Genomic DNA, 26613 nt, shown 5'->3' on the forward strand with positions numbered 1-26613 from the left:
GAAATCTAGAGATGTGAAGGGCTAGACCACAGTGTCAAAGTTCTGCTCTGTTAAAAGAAAAGTGCAGACTGCAAGTGGGGGGGGGGGTCCTCAGATTTCAGGGTTAGGCTTCCTTCCTTGTTACTGCGTGTAGTAGCTGGCACGCAGTAACAGTACGTGTTTGTCTGGCAGTTGTTATGAAGAAGAGCTTTGGTTTAACCTGGGAAAAGGGAATGGTTTTCTTACCAAATATTTGGTTTCTGCTTTGTGTTTCATTCGGAGACATGGTCTTTCATGTAGCCCAGGCTGGCCATGACCCTGAGCTCCTATAAGCCTATCTCCCTCCATCTCCCAAGAACTAGGATTATAGGCATATGCCACTATGCCATGTCAAAACTCATTCTCTGAGTCATCAAATAGTAAAAGTATGCATTTTCCCCATGAGATGTCTTGCAGAAATATGGTTTTGTTTATGGAGAGAAAAAAAAAGTATAAACTCAATTGGAAATCAACGTGCCTGAGAATCTGTTAAATAATAAAAAATTTCATTTAAATATTCAATTTGTTTCCTTTTTACATTAACAAGGTGAGATATACTTCGGACTCAGATGACAGCTAGTCTTAAAATAAGGATGACATAACTAGTGTATTAGCAATATATAATTTTATGATATATTAATATTATATTAGCAATAAACAATTTTTCTTAGGTACCGAACAGCCAAAATAAATAAGTAAATAAGTAAGCAGACAAACAAATGAATAAATAAACAACCAACCAACCAAAGAAAGCTATTAATGAAGGCTGTGATTCACATTAAAACAAAGCACCTACCCAGTCCTCAACCCTGAAGAATTATAACCCAGCAGGGCCTGGAGCTTTTTAACAACAGCTGCTATTCCTAGGGCTGGAGAAATGGCCTAGTGGTTCAGAGCGCACGCAGGCTGCTCTTCCAGAAGGTCTGAGTATAATTCCCAGCACCCACATGGCAGCTCACAACCATGTAACTCTAGTTCCAGGAGATCCAACGCCCTCTTCTGGCCTCTTTAGGAACCACATGCAATGGTACAGAGACACACATCCAGGCAAATCACTCACACATGTCAAAAACAAAAACAAAACAAACTAAATAAAAACCCTTATTTTTTCTAACTAAAATAAGACTTAAGAAATGCTATCCCTTTAATCAGATACACTTGTTAACTTGCTTTTAAAGGTCCGAACATAATTTATAACTAAGTATGCATAGATTTAAAAAAGAAAAAAAATAGTATTTGACTAAAGAAAAGGTAAAAGTGCAAAAAAGAAAAAGAAAAAAGAAAAGGAAAAATGCCTGGAAATGAGCTGCAGAGTCCGAGGAGCGCCAGCTACCGAGTTACACAGTAGGAAAGTCACAGACAGGAGTTTTCTCGTGTGTTTACTTTGAAAAGAACCTAGCGTATACCAAGTGGGCACAAAGAGGCTGCGTTTTCTAATAAAGCATGGGAGAAATGGGTTATGTGTCAGAGACAGGACAAGCATCCAGACGATGATGACTCTTAGTGGTCAAGTCCATTTCGGTGTAATGGACTTGATGCTTTGAGCAAAACTTTATGCTGTGAGCAACACAGATTTACTGATGATGTATGAGATGAAACAACATCATCAACAACAATAACAAAAACAAATCCGGAGACGACGCAGAATCAGAGACGGGGCTGCTGCGAAGCCGATGTAAGGGGTCTGCTTGGGTACCTCGTCAGTGTGGAATATTATGGTCTACTGTAAAACCCATAACACTCAGGACCTTGGCACTGTGCATCACGAACACCCTCCTTTCTCTGGGTTTCAGTTTCCAAACCAAGGATCAATGTGTCCTTGTCCCAGTCCCCAAAAGAAGGAAGCTGAGCCATTTTTTTTTAATAGTTGAGGTTGCATGTAATTATTTGATTCCATTTTTTTTTACTTAGTCATAAACATTAGAAAACATAGAAAAACCAAAATCTCCCCAAAGTGATTTAGTTTGTGGAGCAGAACACTTGGGGGCTTACGCACATACTATAGGCTAACATGTATTACTTAGCAACTCAAGTGCAGGCTGACAAATGCAACAGAAAGGTGGGTAACCTGAAGATGTACAGGGATCAACCTCCACCTCCTGTCAGTAGAAAAGTGAGATGGTTATACACATTGAAAGGGCTTTAAAAGTGTGCTTCCTCCTTGGGAGTGGCAGTGATTCTTCATCCGCTCATTCGTACAGCACTGAGGGAGCTGCTTCTGTGTCGGAGCATCTGCCCATCAGAACAGCTATTCGGATCTACCTTGGGCCTGAGTGGTCGGAGTTTTTCTGGTCCTATCCCCAGCCGTTACCCCTAAGCTATAGCCATCCATCCTAAAATGCCCTGTGTCTGAGGCTCGGGGAGCGGGCGTGTAGAGGTGAATCTGGAGAAACCTTTCTAGAAAGAGAGAAAAGGACTGGATGCAAAGACTGGAGAGGTTACCATGAACCACAGGTGGTGAGCACTTGCCACACCATAGGCGAGACCCACAATGATTAACACTCAGGCTTCTGAAAGTTTCACGGCATCTGAGTTCTCTAGCTCTCTCTCTCTCTCTCTCTCTCTCTCTCTCTCTCTCTCTCTCCTCTCTCTCTGCCCTCTCCTCTATGTAACAGAGAAGAGAAATACAGAGGGTGACACAAGAGAGTGTGAGCTTGCTCCCAAAACATCCCTAAAAACCTGATGACCGTATGAGGCGCTTCCTAAGAACACCCCGAGAGCTCAGTCTCAGACAAGTATATTGTGGTTCCCTTGGGTATGCTTCTCAGAGCTATGGACCAATGTGGTTGTAATGGAATGTGTTCCAGAGCCAGCGTTCTGTTCCTACTGACAGACTGTGGCTGTCAGGGGATATCTCTAGCCTCTAGCATGCATAAAGCAGGGGCAACCAGTGAGCACACCGGCCAAGGCAGCAGACCCAGGATCAAGCGGCCTCTTCCCTTGCAATCCAACATCACCTCAAGTTGCCTCTTTTATCTTTCCATCCTCCTTGCAGGAAAAGGTTAAGCGACTTCTTTCAGCACTAAGAAAACTCAAGATGTTTATTCATGACTTCTCATTTGCCTCTGTGTAGATTACAATATGTGCACTCCACTAACAGAAAAGCGAGAGTTGTCAAACCGCAACAATAAATGACTGGCTCAAAGGTTAAATGTGTTTCCTAAGCACTACAGTCTTCCACATCGCTGGCGTCTATCCAGGTCTGGGATGCTGGCTGTCTCTGGTTCTCCTCTAAGGCAGATGCTGCTTCTGCACAGATCAGCAGCTCAACGTCCAAACCTCCTTGGCCCAAGGTCAAAGTGGCCTGGGTCCCATCCTTTAGCAAATGCCTTGCTGTGTCTCAGTGGTTGGTCTTGAGAGATTGGACCAGACAGATTGCTCTTAGGTAAAAGGAGGAGTCAGAGGGAGCTCCATGGGGATTCCATAGAGAGAGAAAGTGCTGCCCCTGCAAACCGCAGTCTCTGTGGAGTAAAGTATCTTCCTAAAGAGGTAGAAAGAATAGGGGCGTGTGTCGCAGATGCTCTTGTTCAGTGACAATGAGCACTCTAGCTTTAAGGGCTTAAAATGGACTGACTCCGCTCATCTCTCGGATTTTTTCATAAGTGAGCCAGAACACCATTGACCAAGGGGTCTGAAAGATTAACCAAAGAGGTTAGTGCACATCTCAAAGCAATTATAAATGTTCTACATAGACATCTTTGAGTGACGGTAATTTTCAATTCACTTGTAAAAACAAAACAAAACAAAGCCCCACAAATTTCCTAATAGTTTACCTTTGTAAATCCCCTTGAAACTTACAAAGCATTTTCCTGTCATATTGATCACAGATTTCCCTAAGAACAACTTGCAATGGAAAACACACACACACACACACACATACACACACACACACACACACACACACACACACACACACACANACACACACACACACACACACACACACACACACACACACAGACCAAACAGATCTTATCTCCATTTTACAGATGAGGATGCTGGGCCTTACTTAGTCAGCTGCCCACTGGCACGGTGTGGAACTAGACCCCACTGCTCTTTCTACTGATCATTTCTGCTAAAAGGCTACAACCTGGGATGCCTTAACTTCTGTACTAAGCTGCTGTCTAATTAAATACTTAAGATGTGAGGAAGATACAGATAAGTCTTCAATGGTTGGGTCATAAAAATCTCAGTCCTAAATGTCTTGCAATCTGTATAAACAAATTCCCATGGAAGAGAAAAAGGAGCCCCCAGCTCAGAATGGCTTGACCTTAATCTGAATGTGTCTACCCACAGGAACTAGGAAGGGTGTGGTCTGAAAGGAGTCATGAACACTAGGAAGTAGGGATTACCGGAGAAAGAATGCTTGGATTGAATCCCTCTCTATTTTGGTTCTGATCAGTGACTAGAGAGGATTTCGGCTTAACTAGTTTGAATAGAAACTGGATCTGCTGTGTTTGTAAAGGAATGCATGTCTTCGTTGCTAAATCCTGAACATGTTTCACTGACAGGCTAAGAATGTACTACGAAGCAGTTGGCTGATCTGTACACACACACACACAGCTAAGATAAGAAGCACAAAGTTGTGAATGTGCCACCTCCCTGTGTCATCAGGATGGATCAGTCAAGGAGGCAACTACAGAGGGACCATGGAGCTGGGGTCCCACATCCTGCTCTAAGGACGTGGTTGTCAGTTTTGCTTTTCATAAGATTGTGTCATTATTGTGTCCAAGTGCATCTGGCCCCACGGTGCTGCCTCAGGTTTGTCTCAAGCCTACTGCAGGCCTTTCTCATTTCTGTTTCTGCAGAGCTGGCTATTCAAAAGCCTTCTTGGTGTGCTAGTCTTAACTTTTAAGTTTACAAAAAAGTTCCTCCGGCTGTGATGTTTAGCAAGAGACTTTCTAAAGCTGACTTGGGCCCACATCGGGCTTGAACTTCTGAAGAACATGCTGGCCTGGAGGTACCAGGTATCTGCATAATTTATCAAATGTGTTGTGCAGTGTGAATATACCAGATATAATTATAAGTTCCAGTGAAGCTAGCCGGGTACCTGCAGGTTCTTATGAGGCAGATGCCAGGGTTCAATCATGTATAGCAGCAACCAACAGGACAGTAACACACACCTCGATGCTGCCTGCTTGATGATGCTTATCCACTAATCCATCTCCTTCACCCAGGGACACAATGAGTGGCAGGAGTCTTTGCAGGGCACATCTATCCCTGTCTCCTTCCTGAAAAGAACTCTCTACTTCCTGGACAGGGTGTGTGGGGGAAGCCTTTGAAGAGTGCACCTGTCTCTGGCCCCTTCCTGTAAGGAGCTCTCCATTTCCTGGCCACATGCTACTGCCAGGATGTTCTGCCTCATCAGCCTACAAAAGCCATGGAGTCAGCTGACCACAGACTGAAACCTCAGAAACCACAAGATCAAATAAACCCTTCTGTCTTTTTTGAGATTGTCTTGTCAGGTGTTGGGTATTTGGTTACAGCAACAGATGGCTGACTGACACTTTGTATCAGGTGTTGCTATGAGCTTTTGCTGTTAATATTATTACTAGCCATCTACTATCCTGTCTGTATGTTCTTATACTTACTCCCTACATCTCCATCCCTGCTTCCCCCATGTTAGATTCTGATATTGATCTAATTCTGGCATTAAGACAGTCTTCTGTGTATTTATCTATTCAGATGTCTAATAGGTACCCCAAACATTCTGTATCGAAAATTGTATGTATTGAATCTACATTTCTTGCCCTGCAAATGATGCCCATCTGGACAAACTACTGGCAGCAATAATTGCCCAGGTCCTGGTTTTTCTTCCCCTTATCTTCTCTGGCCACTCAGCTACCCTCATCCAGTCAGGCTTCTATGTCCGGAAGACCTATGAAAGGGTATCCTCTTCCCTCACTGCCAGACTTCTCTCTGTACCACCACTATGTTTCACTGATCACTCCAGGCCTTTTTCTCAACACAGGTAATACAGAATAATCTAGAAGTGCAGAATTGGCCAAGCCACAGCACATCCGAGTATGCATGGTTCACCCCGTCTGTCTGCTTTGAGCCTCTCTGCCTTGCTTTTCCCCTTGTTCTCTGCATACTGGCCAGTTCTGTTTTCCATACTCCCCTGCCCTTGGGCTCTCAGAACACTCTCACCCATCTCCAAAGAACTTTTTCTTACCATTTTGCTTGGGCAAGCCCTATTCAGTCTTCAAGTCTCTCCTAGGGAGAGGCCTTCGGAATTGCCCAGTGTAGATTGTACCTGTACCTATTGCTGTGTATCTCCAAAGCCCTACAAAGTCTTCCTGTGACAGCCAACATTTATAGTTTCTTATTCAAAGTTAAGTCTACTCTACAGGGCATGCACTCAAGTCTCTCTCTCTCTCTCTCTCTCTCTCTCTCTCTCTCTCTCTCTCTCTGTCTCTCTGTGAGTGTTGATTTTTGATTGTCTAGCCCCGTAACTCATCCACATTTTCAAGTATAAGCACTTACAAAAGAACTGTGCTATGAATTACAGCTACCACATCACTAACTCTGTTTAGTACACTGGAGTAAATGGCAGAAGCATAGCGGGTTATGGAGCTCTTTTAAAGTGGAGTCTCTGTGGTAATCACACCTGTATAACTCCGTTGTCAAAACAAGTTCTGAAGCAGCAACATTTCCTAGAAATTCTGAAATCTCTATATCCATCCCAACCCAGGTTGTTTTAGCTAAGGCTAAGGCTTTATATCACTTAAAAAAAATCTGTCTTTATCTATGTATGTAATAGATTATCAACCTGTTTATTAATAAAGGTGACAGGGTCACTTAGCCTTAGTTTGTCAAGGAAGGAAACAAGATTCTAAGGAAAGGTTAAAAGAAAAAGTAAAAAAAAAAAAACAACAACAACCCTATAATAAATATTTTAAAAGGGAAGGATGAATGGGCCTCTTGTGCAGGCAAGGCCATTCCACACATCAGAGCTGAGAATGAAAACTATCTGCAAAGGACAAGTAACTGAAATACAAAGAAAACAAAAGTAAAGGAAGAAACAGAACCTCCCCCATCTTTACCATTCTCAGCCACGAGGGTAGAAAGCCTTTATACAGGCTCAGGAAGCCTTCCCCTTGAACAGCCTGGATCAAGCAGTCGGTTGATGACTTATACAAAAGTCCTCTGGAAGGAGAAAGAGACCCTTGTCACATTCCCTCTGTAAACAGAGATGTAAATAGAGCCATCTACAGAGCACTATTCTGAGCTAAACACTTTCCATATCGGTGCTCCATTGACATAAGACCGACGTATCTTCAGTTTATCACAGGCATTTCCTGTCGACTCTTTTTTCCCATCACCCCCTCTGTCCTCTCTGGAGTTCATTCCACAAGACTTCTTCCGAAGAGCACTATTTTATACCACATCGAATTCTGTTACCTGAAAGGCACACGCTCTGAACAGAGTGGTCTGCAAATTCTCAGTAGAGCATTTCAAAGCTTTCAGAATGCTTTGAGAACAATAAAGTCACAATAACTACTTTGTGTCTAAACAATACGGCTGTTAGCTCAATTCCCCAAAAGCTTAGTATATTTACATCAGACAAAGAAAGTAATTTCACAGGAACAATTGCCTTGCTGAAGAGGAAAACAGGAATACATCTCAATCACATAGACCTTTGGAAGACAGCATCTTTTAATCACCAACACTGCTGCAGCCACGCCAGCATGTGGGCACTAAGGGCTTTACCGACCTTCCTTGTTTGTCTCGGGGTTGGTTCATTATTCGGCTTTTGATGACATCAGCTGGTGTTCCCAGAATAGAAGCCACAAGTCCAGAACACAAACTGTAGATACAAATACATAAAATTTAAAGAGAATATTCAACAGCTTCCAAATTCTAAAAGAAAAGCATTTCATATTTAAAAAGAAAGGAGCATTAAATGTTCTTTGATATTAAAATTAATGCTTAGTTCAGTAGAGGAAAAAACTTTAAAGCATGGCCAGTCAACAGATATGTACCCCCCCTGCTGCCAGGCTTCCTTTATGTAGGGAACAGGAGATAAGAGTCTCTCATTTGAGACAGCGTGGGAAGAAAGGCGCTTGTCAACAAGCTTGATGGCCTGGGTCATGATTTCAGTCCCCAGAACCCATGGTGGAAGGAGAGAGCTAATTCCTGAAAGCTGTCCTCTAACCTCCACATGCATGCTGTGGTGTGCACACATACAATCACATGGCAGATTCTCCCCCCCCCCCCGTCTCTCTCTGTCTCTGTCTCCCTTTCTCTGTCTCTCTGTCTCTGTCTCTGTCTCTCTCTCTCTCTCTCTCTCTCTCTCTCTCACACACACACACCACTACCACCACCACTACCAATAACAACAAGACTAGAAATAATAAATGTCTAAGAAGATCCTGTTCTGGAGGCATCTACGCTATTCAGGGAGAGGCTGAGAAAAATTAGATAGCTTCAGGTAGTGACCAGTGCCAGGAAACAAATTAAAATAGGCAAATGTAATAGGTGTTAATTGAGTGGCAGGCAGGTAGGGACAAGCACTGGGGGTGACTGGGTCACCTGTCAGCACAGATCTGGAGGCAGTGTTACAAGGACAAAGAGTAGCATGTCCAAAAAAAAAAAAAAATTCTTGGGGGTAGGGAGTGTGCATCTTTATTTAATACCATCAATTGAGAATATTAATATTATGTCATATATCTGAGGGTCACCTCAGTAGCATAGGGGGATTAAAGAATTTTTTTTTTTTAGGATTTAGAAACAAGATCAGGAGCCAGGCAAAACATCTCTGTGATGTGAAGGGCGGCAGACACCTAAATGCTACCCATGGTAATGGAGGGGTTGAAAGGATATGTCAAAGAACAGCAGAAGAGCCGAATTCCCTCAAACCCTCATGTCTGATCTCTTTCCTCTGTGTTCCCTCCCTTGGCTTTGCTGGTGTTTTTGTTGTTGTTTTCTGTCCTTTGAGCCCTGAAGCTACCGACTCCTTTATCACCTTATTTCCTGTTCACCACTCTCACACATTCCAGTTCTACCAGTCAGGGGTGCCCTGGGCAGAGCCACTGCACGATGGAGACCTGGAAAATCAGCCTAGAAGGCCACACATATCTGCTGAATTGAGTTAAAGAGACCGTAGTCAGAAACTGGCCCCCACCCCACCCCCCGGGGCAGTCCCATCAAGTCTGAATGTTTGAGTTTAATCTGAAATGGGCTGTGATTTTTTTTTTTCTGTCTCTTCCACATTTTAATTGACACAAACTTGAAGAAGATGACCCTCCAAGAACATAGCACGACACCTCGCTATGGCTTGACATTCTTGCCCAAAGGTCCTCAAGGTTAGAGTTTATGACAACAATTCAAGACAAGGCCAGATATGTCCAAAGAGATGGCACAGGGGTTAAGAGCTCTTTGCTGCTCTTGCAGAGGACTGAGTGTGGTTCCCAAAACCTGTCACTCTAGCTCAAGGGGATCCAAGCTCTTCAGGCCTCAGGGGCCACCTGTGCTCACAGGCATAGGCCTGCACAGAGACTCAAATGTATACACATGATTAAAAATAAAATTAAATCCTAAACATGAACAGGAAACAGAGAAACTAAAAAGGGGCTAAACAGTCGCCTACCTGGATAAGCCGTGGGTGGAAATATTGTCTTCAAGCGGTGTGTTCAATACCAGGTAATGTTTCACTGTGTCGTACGTGGTTAAATCTGGCGAAGGAGAAAGGGTTGGCTATTCATTCACTCAACAGTGAATGTCTGTGTCAAAATTATGCCAGGCTTGGGAGCGGACTGGAATGTGTGCCAGAATGGAAGACACTGTTTTTGCTTGTAAGCAGAGGCAGACAAAGCTACAAAGGGTAGGAAAGAAATAGGAACTCATTGTATCGAGCTAGGCTTGTGTTACCCTCTGGAATGTGGGTCTTTGGACTGAGAAATTTCTCTGAGCTTAAGTCAGATTCAGTCAAGACCCTGACAGTTATAATCAACAGATCTGGACTGCTGTTTTACATTCAGCTTGTTATATAATTTTCTAAGGCCAATAAGAAGCTACTGAAAGGTTTTTAAAAAGGAGAGGTATACACAGTGCTGGGGTTTTATGAAGATAATCCACGCTGAAGTATAGGCAAGTGAACGGTGAGAATGGACAGGCATGTCAGAGGGTAGAGATGAGACATGACTGATGCTTTTGTAGAATTTGGGGGAGGAGTCCAGAATTGTATTCTGCTCCCTGGTGGCAGATGCAACAAGCCAAACAAACAAGCAGACTGCAGGATGTCAGTGGGGTTTCAGTAAGTATTCTGCAGCCCAACAGCAAAAGGGAAGGGATGCAGAAGAAGAGACGAGGGGATGGACTTTAAAGTTTGGGTGAAATGGAAAGGTCTCTTGCTAAAATGACACCAGTGGCCCAAAGGAAGTACGAAGAAATAAGCACTTGGAGAGCAGAGAGAAAGCGCTCTTGATGAAAGGAAAGCATTGCCTGTGAGGCAGGAGCCAGCTTGGGTGGTGAGTGACTCTGCAAAAGGCTGAGGCCGGTGCAGCTGAGCACACAAGGGAGACAGGAGAACGGCAAGCCTGCGCTGGCCCAGGTGACTCAGGAGAGGGTCAGAGGTCAGACTGCAGGAAGACCAGGTGACAAGATATGAGACCATCATGCTAATCCCAATAAGAGATGATGCTGGCTTGGTCAGGATATTGTGGAGCCCTGCTCGGCTTCTGGATAAATTCTGAAAGCAGAACTAGCAGGAAATAGCCAACAGATTGAATACAGAGAAGGAAAGGCAGAGACAAGGGTAAACAATTTAAAGGGAAGAGCTGTTATTTTTGAGATAGAGATGGAAATAGACAGTTTTTTATGTCTTGTTTTGTTTTTACAAAGGGTGGTCACCTTTGTAAAGCCAGTTCAGGGACAGTGGGACAAAATGGTTATGCAGTGCCTAGGAAGGGACCACAGAGGAGGGGGTCTAGTGGCTACAGAGGATGCAACAAGTCATATAGGAACCAAGCTGTGACCATAAAGCAGAATTAACTGCACTCAGTGGCTAATTGACACAAGGAACATGGAAGGACAAAATCCATACCCATGTAACAAACGGACTGACTGTTGGGTATTTTGAGACAACAGAGAGTGGAGATATAAGTGGTGTACTAATGAAGTTTGGTGTAGACACGTTCGAAGTGATTGATACTCTAGAGACAGCCAAAGGAAGACCCTGAGAAAGCAACTGGGACTTGGGTGAGTTGAGGCTCTGAGAAAACCTTGAAGGAACACATTGAGGCACTACACTCACGAGGGTTTCCTGGGGGTGGGGGTGGGGGTGGGGAATTAGTTACCAGTGAGACACAGCAGATGTACATGATGTGACAAAGAAAACAGATCCGCATTTAAGTGACCTGGAACTCTCAAAAATGTTAAGTATTCATTCCCAAGCATCAAATCTTCCCTCTTAGAAAGGATTCCTTCACTGACTAAGCCCTGAGCATATGATGAGTCAGCATGAAAGACAGTGGAGAAAAGATGAGTCAAACAAACTGCAGCCATTGCCTTCAGGGGCTCCTAGGTAGGCAAGGATACCTAGGAGGTCAAGCTGGGAGTCTGATGATGTGGCCTGTTGGAAGGTCACTTCGGGGATACTGAGGCCAAGGACAGTAATGACCTCAGAGAACTCAGGGCAGTAAAGGACATCTAACAAGGTCAGCTCCAACTATGGGGAGGGCCTGAGAGAGGTTTAGGAACAGTACATGGGCTGAGACAATGGCTTAGCTTTGTATTAAAGGGATGCGTAGATGAAAACTAATCGCAAGACAGGATGAGACAGCAAGCAGAGAGGTAAGGAGCAGCTTTGTAAGTGTCGGGCGGGCGCAGTCTCTCTCAGAGCATGGCCTCTTGGGGGCGTGGCCTCTCAGCTCTGGACTTTCCCTTGCGCTCCTTCTGGCAGATGAGATGAACTGCACGTGGCAAGTTCTAAAGCATCCTACATCATATTGCAGAATTTCCACTTTGTTACCTAATGAGAGGCCAACAGAAAGTGGTAAGGACACGCACAGCATGTTGGCTCGGTGATTTAGATAAATCTCTGGATAGCTGTGCGGCTGTACAACTCTGAGGATGGGGGAAGAAGCCCGTCGGACGGCTGTAGCAGAGGTCAAGCTGGGAGTCTGATGATGTGGCCTGTTGGAAGGTCACTGCGGGGATACTGAAGTAGCAGGTATTTGTGAGTGGGTGTAGGGGGTGGGCTTAAGATGATGCCAGAAGAAGGAAGGAGTTGGTAGTTTTACCAGCTACATTTCAAGGACGCTGTACGTATGCACATGAAATGACCATTCTCAGAGGTGCAAAGCCAGGAAGTCAGGGACACATCTTTCACTTCTTCACCACAAATTCTGTATTCTTATCAAAAAGGGCAAGCTGCTTCTTTACCGTTCTCTGTTACTTGTAAACCTTTCCTACATGCTAATTCTCATGAAGAGTTCACGTTCATTTTGGCAAATAAATACACATGGCTGGCAGAACAGTAACCATGAAGTAGACGTACCCACTATATGTCCAAAACATAGACTCTGCCAACCACAAGGCCTATCTGTCTAGCAGTGGAGTGGCCTCTTGATGTTATGAAATGTTTATACATTTTAGAGTTCAAAGTTATAAAATTAGACATATATACATAAAATAGTGTCTCTTCTTAGGGACTGCTATATGTAACTTCTCAGTAAAGGTATCTGTCAACACATAATTTTAAAATGTTTTCCCGCCTATATAATAGTTAGCATAACAAGCTGTATTAATAGCATTTCCTAAATAAGAACATTTGTCTGACACGACTTAATTTTGACATAGGTATAACTATGATTCAGGCTGGCCTTGAACTCAGGTTCCTTCCAGCTCAGCCTTCCAAAAAAAAAAGGGGGGTTTTAATCTTTTCTAGGTTCTTTGATGTATAGCTGACCGATTGAAACTTTATGGTTATTGCATTTAAAAAAGGAATTAGCAGTTAAAACTGAGAAGTGAATGACAGAGATGCATTGTGGGAGGGATGCTCCCATTTCCAGGCCACAGCCCGTGCTGATCAGGAACATTCCCAACAGAACAGGGGCAGAGCCTCGGGCGGGGAGAGAGCTGGGCGTGTGGGCAGAGTGACTGTCATCTGGACTGGGGTAGGAGGCCTCAGAAATGACTTTCTTTTCTCTTTATGGGAACAGTTTTCCTGTCTTTGGTCCTTTTCATACATCACTGACTGAGGTGAAGATGTGCCAGTTACCATCGCTGGTTTGTGTTACTGAAAAATAAAACAATACCTTCCATAGACCCTGATGCCAGTGCTCATAACCCGGAGATTATGGCTTAGACACTCAAGAAGCTGTGTTACCTCCCATGTTCACAAGCGCTGCTCTCTGAATATTGGGTATCCAGCCTGTCCAAAGCCCGCGGATTCCTCCTTCAGCCAAGATTTTTGCAAATGCATGATGTACTCCACGGAATCTAAGAAAAATCGCAAAGACATGTTATTCTATGTAGTCTTGTGTTTGGAAGGCAGATGTGCAAGTTTCACCTTCAGGTGATACTTGTAACAGGACCTTTGGCTACTTTGTGGTTCTTTTTTTCTTTTATTCTTTACTTATTCTTCCTTTTCAATGCCCTAACACTGGGAAGGAGAAAAAAAAATAAAAGGATAGAGGGGGAAGGGAGCAATGATACCATTAGACTACTTCCTGCTGCTGATGGGCGTTGAGTTCCTTGGGGCAAGTTTGATCTTTGTTGTCAGGGTATCTAATTTCTTCTCTCTTTATGCAGGACTACTTGACAAACTGCAACAAACGTACTTCATCTAACCATCAACTGGTCAACCCAACCCTTCAACCCCAGCTCTAGCCTGGTATATATCCTCTGTAAAGTCCCCAGAATTCCAAATGTTACAGGCTGGCAAAAAAAAACAAAACAACAACAACAACAACAAAAAACTATCTGAAGCTGGCAAAATCATGACCCTGCTAGAGCATGAGGAAAATCACAGTCAGCTCCGGAGGACAGTTCAAAGCAGCCCCATATCCCACACCTGGGATTAATATAAAAATATATATTCATATAGCATTTCTGTGTTTTTGAAAAAACCAAAATTCTCACTACAGATACATTCGAAACACGGTCACAGGAATGCCGGACGCATGGAATACAGTGTCTTGGGGAGTGAGCAGTGAGGGAGGCACTGCTCAGGCAAGTCATGTTCCCTGCGTTGTTCTTGGACGGGATTTTGTGCCTGTGGCAAAAAATCTTTGCATTCAACTCATAAGACACACTGATTCTCGTTGGGTGTTGGAACACAGCTCTAGAAGCCAGTCTGGTGGAAGGATCTGCTGGATGCTGTCCTTCGTGTACTCTGAATCTGGGCGTGGCCATCTGCTCTGCCATCATGCTTCCCCAGATACAATCTAGGGCAAGTGACAGGCCATTGTGCTTAAACGGATCTGTCCTGAGAAAGTTCTGGGGGCAGGGCTGCTCTGTTGATCTGTAGTATGAGTTTACTGGCATTTATCTACATGTTTTCTAAACTCAAAAGACCGCCCTTGGATCACTGCTTTCTTTGTTACAGTCGTATGTAAAAGTATACTGACACTGAAGTAAGGCTGTCTACAGCTTTAGACTATAGTCTGTCCCATTCTTTAAGGTTCTCGGATCCCAGGTCTCATGGACAGATCTGTACAGGCTAACAAAAGTCAACTGATACAATTAGGAATGAAATACTATTTATTCAGAATCATTAGAAATTAAGAGGTTATAAAAATCTCATTTCCAGATAACTGAATAATTTGTTGTTGAAATGGTTCAAACATTTCTCCTTAAAAAGTGGTCTCTTTATTTTATGTGTATGAGCAGTTTGTCTGCGTGTAGGTAAGAGCAGCACACGCCTGGGGCCTATGGAGGCCAGAAGTGGGCACTGGATTCTGCTGGAAATGGAGGGACAGGTGGCTGTGAGCCATCACATGGGAATGGACCTTGAGTGTGGGCCTTCTACAGGAGCAGCCAATGCTCCTAGCTGCTGAAGCATCTCTCTAGCCATTTTCCTTCCTGTCTTCATTCTTTCTCCTTTTCTTTTCTAGTCTTCAGTCTTGTTAGTTAGCACAGGCCGGCCTCAAACTTGTAAATCTCTTGCCTCGACCTCTGGACTACTAGAATTACAGGTGTGTACTGCTATGCCTGACATGATTTAAACATTTTTTTTTTTAATGGGCAGCACCATAAATTCTGTCATGATTTTTTTCTTCTTTGTCTGGTAAAATGATCAAACTACCACTTTTGGGGTTTTTTTTTGTTTGTTTGTTTTTTGTTTTATTAGATATTTTCTTTATTTACATTTCAAATGCTATCCCGAAAGTTCCCTATACCCCGCGCCCCCCCCCCCGCCCTGCTCCCCTAACCACTCACTCCCACTTCTTGGCCCTGGCATTCCCCTGTACCTGGGCATATAAAGTTTGTAAGACCAAGGAGCCTCTCTTCCCAGTGATGACCGACTAGGCCATCTTCTTCTACATATGCAGCTAGAGACACAAGCTCTGGAGGTACTGGTTAGTTCATATTGTTGTTCCACCTATAGGGTTGCAGACCCCTTCAGCTCCTTGGGTACTTCCTCTAGCTCCTCCACTTGGGGCCCTGTGTTCCATCCTATAGATGACTGTGAGCATCCACTTCTGTATTTGCCAGGCACTAGCATAGCCTCACTCGAGATAGCTATATCAGGGTCCTTTCAGCAAAATCTTGCTGGCATATTTGCAAAACACAAGAAAATCAAGAAGAACCAAAGTGTGGATACTTCATTCCTCCTTAGAATAGGGAACAAACCACCCATGGAAGGAGTTACAGAGACAAAGTTTGGAGCTAAGACAAAAGGATGGACCATCCAGAGACTACCCGACTCGGGGATCCATCCCATAATCAGTCACTAGACCCAGACACTTTTGATATTTTTATATCACTAACTCTCACATTAATTATAGAAAGAAGCAAGAGTTGTTAGCCTTCATTTTATTGGTGATACAGGGACCATATATATTTATAATATATACACATATATTCAAACAATACTAAAAAGCCGCTGACTTGGGGCCAGGAGTGTAGCTCAGCGGTAGATCTCTTCTCTAACATGCCCAAGACCCCAGGCTTGGTCCTTAGCGTCACAAAACAAAGAAACTCAAATCCAGCAAACACTGACTCTCACATACTCTCCCAACACTTTGGATTGGAGAGATGGCTCAGTGCTTAAGACCACGGGCTGCTCTTCCAGAGGTCCAGTGGGTTCAATTTCTAGCACCCACTTGACAGCTCACAACAGTCTCTAACTCCAGTGTCAGGGATCCAATGCCCTTTTCTGTCTCCCTCCATATGTGGTGCACAGATTCACATGAAGGCAAAACACCCATATACATCACATAATAATAAACAGAAAATTAAGAATCTCTTATCTCATAAGCAAGATGATGTTTTAGGTTAGAACATAGAAAAGACAATCTGAGAATTCTTAAAATTAAATAATATAATCTTTGTGAAAATTACCATCCTATCTTGATTTCACTCTTAACTTCTGTATGCAGGTGAAAACCAAAACTGAATTTGAGGCTTATGAGGCCTCCAAGGATCTGGACTGGAATTCCCTGCTTTTCACTTGTTAGCTGAATGGCTTTTATGTAGGCATTGCTGTCTCAGAATCTCACCAAAGGACAATGTACTACTATTTTGACATGCACAATTGCTCTGTGCTTTGTCTGTGTAGGTGGTGGTGCTTATGGTCCCAGGATCCACAGTCACATGCTGTTTCTCTCTCTCTCTCTCTCTCTCTCTCTCTCTTCCTCTCCTTTTGAAACACAGTATCACTTATAGACCAGGCGAGCCTTGAGTTCACTATGTACTCCAGGTTGGCCTCATACTCTCTGCAACTCTGCCCAGCCTCCATGTGCTGAGATTACAGGCTAGAATGGCAATGCCCTACTTCCTAAATTCTTTACCTCAGCGTGGAACAGGGGACTAGCTTAACTGTCTTTTATTAGGAGGAGGACCAAAGAATTATCAACACATATAGTTTGTCTGACACAGATGTGTCAGATGCCCAACACATCATTGTGCACAAGGACAATTTGGGTGCTCTCACCTCTTCACAAATGTAACTTCAAAGGAAAAGGGTTAGCGTTATTTCCTTTAGTGAAGACTGTATTGCAAACGTGTGAGTGTATCAGATAAATGTCCAAGAAACAGGTGGCTGAAAACGGGGAAAGGCATCTGTTTCCTGAGCGACTCACCTCAAGGGTTTCCCTTCCAGTCTGCGTTTCCCTTCCATTTGCATCTGGACCTTCACGAGGTCAGTGGGGTTGGCTAAAAACTGTCCGATGACACCAGCCATCATCCCTCCAATGACCGATTTCCTAGTTGCAAAAGGAGATAAGTTTTGTTTCTTTTTTTTTTTTTTTCTTTTTTTTAACCAAGTGCCACTTGTTTTCACAGACTGTGTAAGGGAACCACACCACACTTTACAGGCCCTGGGTAGAAGGTTAAAGATAAAGGACCAACACAAAGGAGAGAAAGGCAGTTTGACTGTTTACTGGTGGGCAGGTCCAGGGATCTCTAGGACCTAAAGGGAAAATCTGACAACCTCCCATCTGAATCCAAAGGAAAGGAAAATGGCTTCAAAAGTGCAGATGTCTGCACAGACTATTTCTCTGCAGCCAGAATCTCCCTGCAGGGTAACAAAGGGAACAGCAGAGATACTATCAGCCAAGGAAGCAGAGGCTGGAAAAGCATAATTTTAACCCCGCGACTACACGGGTTTTCCAAATGACAGGCTTGACAGCATTCTCTCTCCATTTTGTAGGCTGAAGCGTCTCTACCCTCAGCCAACGGTGAGCAGGGCCATAAAAGTATGGAGCTACATCTCCAGACCACATTTTAGGCAAGTCTGTGTTGTAAACGGTCTATTATGTGACATTTCACGTCAGTTCAAAGGGAGTTTGAATTACGCTCCCGTTTGCCAGTGCTGCTGCTCCTTCTGCATGTGTGTAATGAATATTTATATTTCTGTTGGGAACTGTGTCTCTAAACAACACCTTTTCCTTATTTTTCCAGGCTGCTATTTGTGTTTTTAAAGTTGCTTTAATGGTGCCAGATGCATATTTGTGATGAAATATTTTAAACATATTTTTCTTTATGTGTGCGCCCGTGCACGCACACGTGCCTGCAGAGTGCACACGTAGCACACGAGAGGCTAGAAGAAGGCACCAGATCCCTTGGAGCTGGAGTTACAGGTGGGTATGAACTGCACAACAGGGATGCTGAGAACTGAACTCTGGTCCTCTAGAAGAACAGGAAGTGCTCTTAACTCCAGCACCTATGGACCACTCTCTACAGTTCTGTTATAAATCAGCAGACACTTGTCCATCATCTCATCCAGTCCTACAGAAACAAGCCTAAAGGTGGGCATTGCTTCTGCAGTAGAGAGACCTGAAAGTAGAGAATGAGAGGCAGTTGGTCCATTGCACTCACTTACGGAGCAGAAAGGGACTCAAGCCCATCTCCAACTTCAAAGCTCAGAGCTTTTCAAAAGGAAGAAAAACACACAGGGCTAGACCAACAGGCTGCCACAGCCATTCTGATGGTATAAAGCTACTGTGGTTCTTTCAAAAAAATATTTTGAGTGTGTTTGTTTGAGAGAGAGGGAGAGGGAAAGAAATAGACACACATAGAGATACATACATACACATGGACAGACAGACAGACACACAGGGACAGAGGGAAGGAGGGAGGGGAGGAGAGGGAGGGAAAGAGAGAAAATGAGAATCAGAAAACAACTAGATAACTCCTGAGAATCAGTTCTCTCTTTCTAGCATTTAAGTCCCTAAGATTAATTCAAGTCATCTGGCTTGGCAGCTGCCGCCACATCTTTGGCTTGCTACTGTGGTTTTAATAAGCAGTGCCGTGGTGGAAATATAAGCCATTGGCATCAACCACAGGTTAGTGCTAAGAGAGTCACAGAGACAACCAGAACTTGAGCGGTCAGCTCTATACATGTTGATTTTGATCTCAGCCTGTAGGGGCTGTCAAGGCTACACGGGTGGGAGAACACACACAGGTGGGAGAACACATACAGAGAAAAGAGAACCAAACTCCTCATCATTCAAGGATAAAACAGCTCTTCTCCCAGCATGGGGCCCTCCCTTGGGAAACACCTGTGGCTATGGTTCAGTCCTTGCCTAGGCCCTTAGATACTAACTTCACTGCCCATGTAAGAAGGAAAGACAAAAGAGGGCCAAAGGATGCAGCCAAAGAGCGCAATGTCCAGGAAGTTAAGGAAGTGAGTCATGGGGGATCAGAGATACCTAAGCAACCAGGACAACTCAGTTTGGCCTACAGTACATCAAATGCATTCATTATTCTTACATCTCGGGAATGGAGGACATTAGCGTATGGGTTCAAATCCCACAACTGTTAACGCTCTTTTCCAAACTTCTACATTTACAACCTAAAAACAAAAGAAAGAAAAAGAATATAAAAATGGAAAAAAGAAACACAATAGAAAGAAACAAAAACAAACAAACAAACAAAACCTAAGTGACAACCTGAACTTTGGGGAATGCAAGCGATGCTTCGAACATAAAACCATTTGCTAAGCATACTTGGGCAGATCTGACACACTGCATCTTCTTTACGGTGTCTTCTTTCTGTTACAAAAAGCGTCCAAACAACACAAAACAAGTTCCCGTAGGAAGTCTGCTATCCTTTACAGAACTGTGAAATTCACTTCCAGCTATTTTTTTTTCCTTACAGAAATTTCAAGTAATAACCCATTGACTGAAAACAGTAAGCTGCCCAGTGTAGAAGGTGGCAAACTTCACTGTTAGGGATTTATTAATTAGGACTAATAAAAAATGGGAGTAAAAAATGGTTTACTTCCTAGACACAGGCTTTAAAAACCACACAAAAGTTTCTAATAAGATAAAAACCAGAACCAGAAAAAGAAAAAAGGAAAAAAAAAAAGCAGAAACAAAACAGGAATTAATCACAGTTAGCTCGACTCTAGGCACCCTAGAGAGAGGTGCTGGTTTGTTTATTCTTGGGTGACATTTTCTGAGAGAATATATTTTCATTCAGAAAACGAAATATTTTGTGATGAATGGTAACCAAATAAGAGGCACCTGGGTAATGTGTTAAGATGTAAGAGTTTAAAGTGTTTTATCAGATGTGCAGTGCCTTGAACTAACCAAAGCATTTGTGTAACTAAGACTGGTGTCTTTTGATTATAATCCCAAAAGTATACGATAATGTGGTGATTTAGTGTGTTACTTTATATATTCATTATCTATCTATCTATCTATCTATCTATCTATCTATCTATCTATCTATGTTTCTATGTATCTATGTATCTATCTATCTAGACTAGCTATAATAGAAGCCATGCATTGGCTAGTCTTATATCAACTTGACACGTGCTAGAGTCATCGAGAACTGGGATCCTCCACTGAAAACATGCCTCCCATCAGATTGGCCCATAGGCAAGCCTGAGGGGCATTTTCTTGATGAATATCTGATGTTCTGAGAGGGCCCATCCCACAGTGAGTAGTGCCACCCCTGGGCAAGTGGTCATGTTGAGCAAGAGTAAGCAGCCTTATGCTGTAGCCTCTGCTTCAGTTCCTACCTCCAGGTTCCTACTTTGAGTTCCTTCCCTGGCTTTGAGTCCTTCTCTGTGATGGACTAGAACTGTAGTGAGAAAACCCTTCCCTCCACGAGTCACTTCTAGTCATGATATCTTTTTTTTTTTAAAGATTTATTTATTTATTACATGTAAGTACACTGTAGCTGTCTTCAGACACTCCAGAAGAGGCGTTACGGATGGTTGTGAGCCACCATGTGGTTGCTGGGATTAGAACTCTGGACCTTCGGAAGAGCAGTCGGGTGCTCTTACCCACTGAGCCATCTCACCAGCCCTAGTCATGATATCTTAACACCATAATAGAAAGCTAAATAAGACAATGGCATTAGAAAAAGGAAGCCCCAACCGAAGATACTTGAATAGAATTATTTTCATTATTAATATTTGCTTTTGGCACAGGGTGCATGTAACAGAGGCTGGCCTCAAAATTATCTTCCTGCCTCCACTTCTCAAGGGCTGGAGTTATAGCCATGTACCCTCCCCCCCACCCTTTGAATTTGTTAAGATAAAACTACTAAATAACTAACATATGTGAACAATGCACATATATACTTCTATGGTGTTTACATACAATATGAAAAGAACTCTCCCTTATTTGAATTTCTATTATTTTATTAAGTCTGTTACCAGAAGCAATTTTAGTAGAAATGAATAATTTTACATGTGATATAATATGATATATTATAATCAATAAACCTTAAAGCCTTTGGGGTCACAGCATTTTGTTTTCAAAATTAAACTTACCAGAGGGGATAATGCTTATCTTCACTTTTGCCAAACACGACTTCCCGTAGATGTTCATAGGTGACCATCCGACCTCCAGAGTACACTGTGTGAAACAGACCATGGAGACAGAAACTCAATCCCTTGTCGAAGGAAGTAACTTTCTGACCTGACCTCATCTATCTTCCAAAGGAGGAATCCTTATTCCATGCCTTATCACTTTAGAACAGTGCCCCCTTCTCGGCTTTGATTAGAACCTCTTCCTCTTTTAGGACTAAGTATGTTTTTCAGAAAGTTGCTCTTGGATCTTTCTCTCAGTATCCTGGTCCCACACTGAATGTTTGGACACAGCAGCTATCAAATTCTTTAGCAATTAGATTTTTTTTTTCTTTTTTTGGGAGGGTGGGGGATTCGAGACAGGGTTTCTCTGTGTAGCCCTGGCTGTCCTGGAACTCACTCTGTAGACCAGACTGGCCTCGAACTCAGAAATCTGCCTGCCTCTGCCTCCCAAGTGCTGGGATTAAAAGCATGCACCACCACTGCCCAGCTAGCAATTAGATTTTTATCTTCCCTTCAGAGCTTCTCCACGCAGGTTCTGAGTGCTTATTTATTTATTTATGACATATATTAATTCACTATCTTTGGTCCAAATTTTTTCTTTTATTTTTATTTTTTTTTGGTTTTTCGAGACAGGGTTTCGTTTGAGTCCAATTATTAACTTACATAAAACTTGAGGCTTTCATGGTCTCTTAGTTATTCAATGGAGCTTGAAGTGAGGCTAGGGAAGAAGAGAGCTACAATTGTCTTCTGTTTCCCTTCATGAGAACCGCCATTGTGGTGGTTTGAATAGGAATGGCCCCCACAGACTCATGGGTTTGAATGCTTTGGCCTATAGGGAGTGGCACTATTAGAAGGTGTGGCCTTGTTGGAGGACTTGTGTCACTGTGGAGGTGGGCTTTGAGGTCTCCTATGCCCAAAGTGGACCTAGTATGGCAGTCTCTTTCTGCTGCCTGCAGATCAAGAAGTAGAATTCCCAGCACCTTCTCTATGTCTGCCTGCATGCTGCTATGCTTCCTGCTCTGCCAATAATGGACTAAACCTCTGAAACTATAAATAAGCCTTGATTAAATGTTTGTCTTAAAAACAACCTTACAAAATAGCTCTGTGTGTTGATTTTTAACTCAAACAGGAAACCCTGGAGCTTGGGGTACAGAGGATATCTCTTTGAATGAGCATATGTGATTGCTCTGGAGAATCCATGAACAGTTCTTCTCTTTCAGGCTTAAAGCACATAAGAAAGATCTTAGCTGAAGAACAACAAACTGGCTAATACAAATGAGAAGTCAAAGCACAGCACAAGAACGGGGTCCAAAAGAGAAATGCTTTAAAAGGTATAAGACGGCATCGTTAACATCAATCCATGGTGCCCATGCAAGAGATTTGCTTGATATTTCAGGCAGTTTGACTTGGTATCTCAAAAAAAAAAAAAATACAAACTGCAAAAATAGTGTAAGTTTGTGTACATAACTCCGACTCTTAACACTCATGTGCTAACTTACTCACAGAGTGGAATGCTAATAATTGCAAACCTGAACATCATTAGAACTGATGCTCTCTGGGCCAAGGAAACAGCTTGGAGGTGGAGGGGCAGAGAGCCACACTTATCTCAGTGTCCCTCTGGAACCAACTTCATGGTTTCCTCTCTATAAAGCTGACATAGCCACGACACCCATTCCTGTGAGCGCTTCTTTGGAAGCACGGCTAGAAAGGTTTTCCTCTGTGACAGTGACCACTAATCACCCACAGAAGTAGTTCTCCTGGGAACAGAGGCAAAGGCAAGTTCACCCGTGGTCCTCTACCACACCATCGCCGATACGGTCTAGTGCCACAGCTGGATGAAACAAAACTCTTTGCCCTCTGTTGTATCAGCCTAGTTGGTCTTTGATGTACAGGGCAAAGATAAATATATTCTAACTTTCAAAGACTGTGAAAATATTTAGCTGAACGCTCATTCAGAACTTTACATTTCAAACAAACTTTAATTTTCACTGTGTTTAAGGTTTCTAAATAAGGGGAAAGGGTGTAAGTCATTCATGTCTGTCTGTCTTATACCATTAAAGAACTTACAGGGAAACTTTGCAAACATACAGCTTAGTAGAAGCAGTTATAACTCCCTTTATATCAGGATGTATTAAGTGATGACTCTCAGTGAATTATCTTTCTCTTTTCATGGATATGTGCGCGTGCAGTGAGGATGGCGTGCAGATATGCTCGCATGTGTGCAGAATCATATTAGTGTGTAGTTATGCATGCACATAGCTACATGTGCATGTGCCGAGGTCAGAAGTTGAGACCAGTTGTCTTCTTCTGTCACTTTCCATGTTATCTGCTGCTTACCATTTCCCACTAGACCACTTGCCAGCCTGTCTCAAGGATCTCCTGGACAATTCATAGGGCATTGCACCACATGGAAGTTAAATACTTCCATATACTAGTCTCAAAATTTAGGGCAGTAACTCCTTAATAACACTTGAAAAGATTTTCTTCTACTGATTCATTGTATCAGTTGGGGATGGAGGAGGAATGATGTCTCTGCTGGATTTTGCATCCAGCTGAAGAGAAAAGCAAAGAATACAGAACCCATAACAAACTTACCAGCTAGAATCAAGATAAATACCTACGTGTCTGTAAATGGCGGGCGTCACTCCTTGCCACAGCTTTAGGAAGCCTTCCTCCTGAACAATCCCCAGGGCCGTGCGCACCATGCCCCTGTAAGGGGCAGAGTCCACTGCGCCATCTCCCAACCTAGCAAGGGCGGCTTCTCCTTGCATCTGGAGTCGGGTTTTTGTGAGATCGAGGGGAAAGGTTGCTAATGAAATAGAAAACAGACGAAGGGGAGGAAACCCCAAAACATTCAGACAAACCAACAAAAAACCCTCTAAAATCAGAGGATTAGCATTCCCCCAAGATTTGGAGACTCTGAAGTAGGAGAATATGGCAGCCTCGGCTAGGGAACCTGCGGAAAACACACACTTCCAAACCCATCCCCACACACCCTGACCTCATAGGTTGATTTAGAAAGTACAATCTCACGCCTTCCCAAATCTAAGATTCCCTGCCCCAAAGCATCCCCAGATACAAAGGCAAAACAAAATAATCCCACAAAAGCAGGACAACCCTTAATCTCTTTTTTATAAAAAATTTAATCTCAAACCCACTTTAGTTTTCCCAATGACAAACAGCTTCAAGTATCCCCGTTCTGTCTCCTTGACCATAGCCACTATCATTTGAGATCTAATACAAATTTAGAACAAATTTAAAGTGGAATTCTATGATTTTTATAGGTTCTTCTTCCCCGAGAATGAATCACAGGACTGATGTTTGAGATGGAGAAGATGCAATGAGGTTGGAACATCTTCTGTATACAGGGGTGGCAATGTCCTTCAAACTGAGGCAACTTCTGAACGGATACGTTTTATACGTGGCCTATTCATGAGTTCTTTGTAAGTCGCAACTTTAGTTAACTGGAAAATTTGCTTATATGTTGAATTAGAGACAGTTTATCTTGATCTGAAAGCCTATTCTAGCTACCTGGTCCATAATACACTTCGTACACACAATACCCTGAAGAACTCTTAAGAAGGATATGGGGTCAAGCTCATGAACATCGCTTAGAGTACATAAAGATTTTCAGTGACCGCAGCCTGATCCATGAATACCTTTCCAAAGACAGGAGAGGGGGCGGGGAGGGGGATGTGTTACATCTTTCCATTAGGTTCTGGAACAGTTGGTATCTAACCAATAATGTCCCTAAGATGTTATCTTATCTTGCATATATTTGGAGTCTTAAAAAGTTTCCAGTGGTATACACACACACACACACACCCCTTAAAAAGTGTCTTATCAACACATGAAACTGAGCAAAGTATGAAGAGGCAAGAGCCTCTACCTCAGTACAAATGCTGCTTCTCAGAACACATGTTTTCTTCCTTCTTTTTCCCTTTGGCTACCTTGTGGCTGAGGCATTCGTGCTGAATCAGTGTGTACTCCCCTTTACCAACTAACTTTGATCCCTTGGCCTTCCATCCCTATTTTTCACCCGTTTCTCGCCAACACATTTCACAGGACCGTTTCTGGACAAGCCACTGAGCTTTCAGGGAGCCATCAAACCACTAATGTAGCTCATTACTCGGCTGACTCGTTTTAGATGTCTTTAGAAGCTGGTGAATTTTATTTAGGAAAATCAATGATTAAGGGAAAAAAAAGTTCTGTTAGCTTTGATTAGAAAGAAGACAAATAGATGGGCCAAAGGCAAGAAGGGAAGAGTCTAAAGGGCAAAGTAATAGGTAGTGTGCTGGCTACGCTAGGCATAAAAATAAGTAAAGCTCTGCTAGAGACGGTTGGGTAACATTTTCAAATGACTAATGCACCAGAGACACTTTCCTTTTTCTTTCTTTCTTTTTTTAATGGACAAGAAAATGTAAGGGTACTCTCAAAGAGCTTCACAGAGACCACAGGTTGTACTCAAAACCTCCCTGCCCCCTTCCTGAAAAACAAAAACAAAAACAAAACCCCCACCCTTTGCTCATGCCATGGTACTGAAATTCACTCTAGGTGGTCTGTTTATTTACTTATTTATTTGTTGTTGTTTGTTTCTTTGGACTCACTTAGGCAGATGGATCTGTTTGTTTTTTTTTTTCCCCCCTATAATGTTCTTGTGATACACAGAAATAGCTTCTCTGCAACAGGCAGCAGCTGTAAATGTCTTTCTCTGCATGTGCCACCCCCCACCCGCCACCCCACTGAGCCTGGAAGAAGGCCACACTGGGGTCTTTGCAACTGTATATCCAGGACCCACTACTGCATCAACTGGAATAATGCTGCAATGAAAAGCTGCCCTTACCTTGCATTTAGCACATATAAAAATTACTTCTCAGAGTTCCCCTTAACGGTATAGGCTCAGAGAAGTGATGTGGCTGATTGACATTAAACAAATGTTCCAGAGGAATGGTTAACAATTGAAGTCCCTCAAGGTAGGACTCACCGTCCCCCTTCCCCCAACTCAAATCTTAAAAGACTTCAGAGGCAGCATAAGACTACAAACCAAAAAAAAAAAAAAAAAAAAAAAAAAAAAAAAAAAAAAAACCCAGGGAGGGGGGAAAAAAAAAAAAAAAAAAAAAAAAAAAAAAAACTGTGAACAAATGGATTATGGTTCTATA

The 26613-nt window shown here is 43.0% G+C and overlaps 1 protein-coding gene across 3 annotated transcripts in view; it reads right to left on the bottom strand.

Annotated features, from left to right (window-relative positions):
* Window positions 1-1880: 1880 nt before the first annotated feature.
* The window catches only part of Slc25a27 (solute carrier family 25 member 27), a 25612-nt gene continuing 879 nt past the window's right edge, over window positions 1881-26613 (bottom strand). Inside the window, exons 2-9 of one of the 3 annotated variants that reach the window (XM_021149246.1) lie at window positions 24072-24263; window positions 21416-21500; window positions 17271-17393; window positions 13352-13464; window positions 9611-9695; window positions 7736-7828; window positions 7065-7167; window positions 1881-3649 (exon numbers count right to left, since the gene is read on the bottom strand). In XM_021149246.1, the coding sequence (XP_021004905.1) occupies window positions 3578-3649; window positions 7065-7167; window positions 7736-7828; window positions 9611-9695; window positions 13352-13464; window positions 17271-17393; window positions 21416-21500; window positions 24072-24263 (866 nt within the window). In that variant the 3' untranslated portion in view covers window positions 1881-3577. Of the gene's footprint in view, window positions 3650-7064; window positions 7168-7735; window positions 7829-9610; window positions 9696-13351; window positions 13465-17270; window positions 17394-21415; window positions 21501-24071; window positions 26187-26613 lie in introns of those variants that run through there. The other 2 variants (XM_029471491.1, XM_029471492.1) reach the window with 2 other exon arrangements.

The sequence above is a fragment of the Mus caroli genome, chromosome 17 (genome assembly GCF_900094665.2).
Source record: "Mus caroli chromosome 17, CAROLI_EIJ_v1.1, whole genome shotgun sequence".
Lineage (NCBI taxonomy): Eukaryota > Metazoa > Chordata > Mammalia > Rodentia > Muridae > Mus > Mus caroli.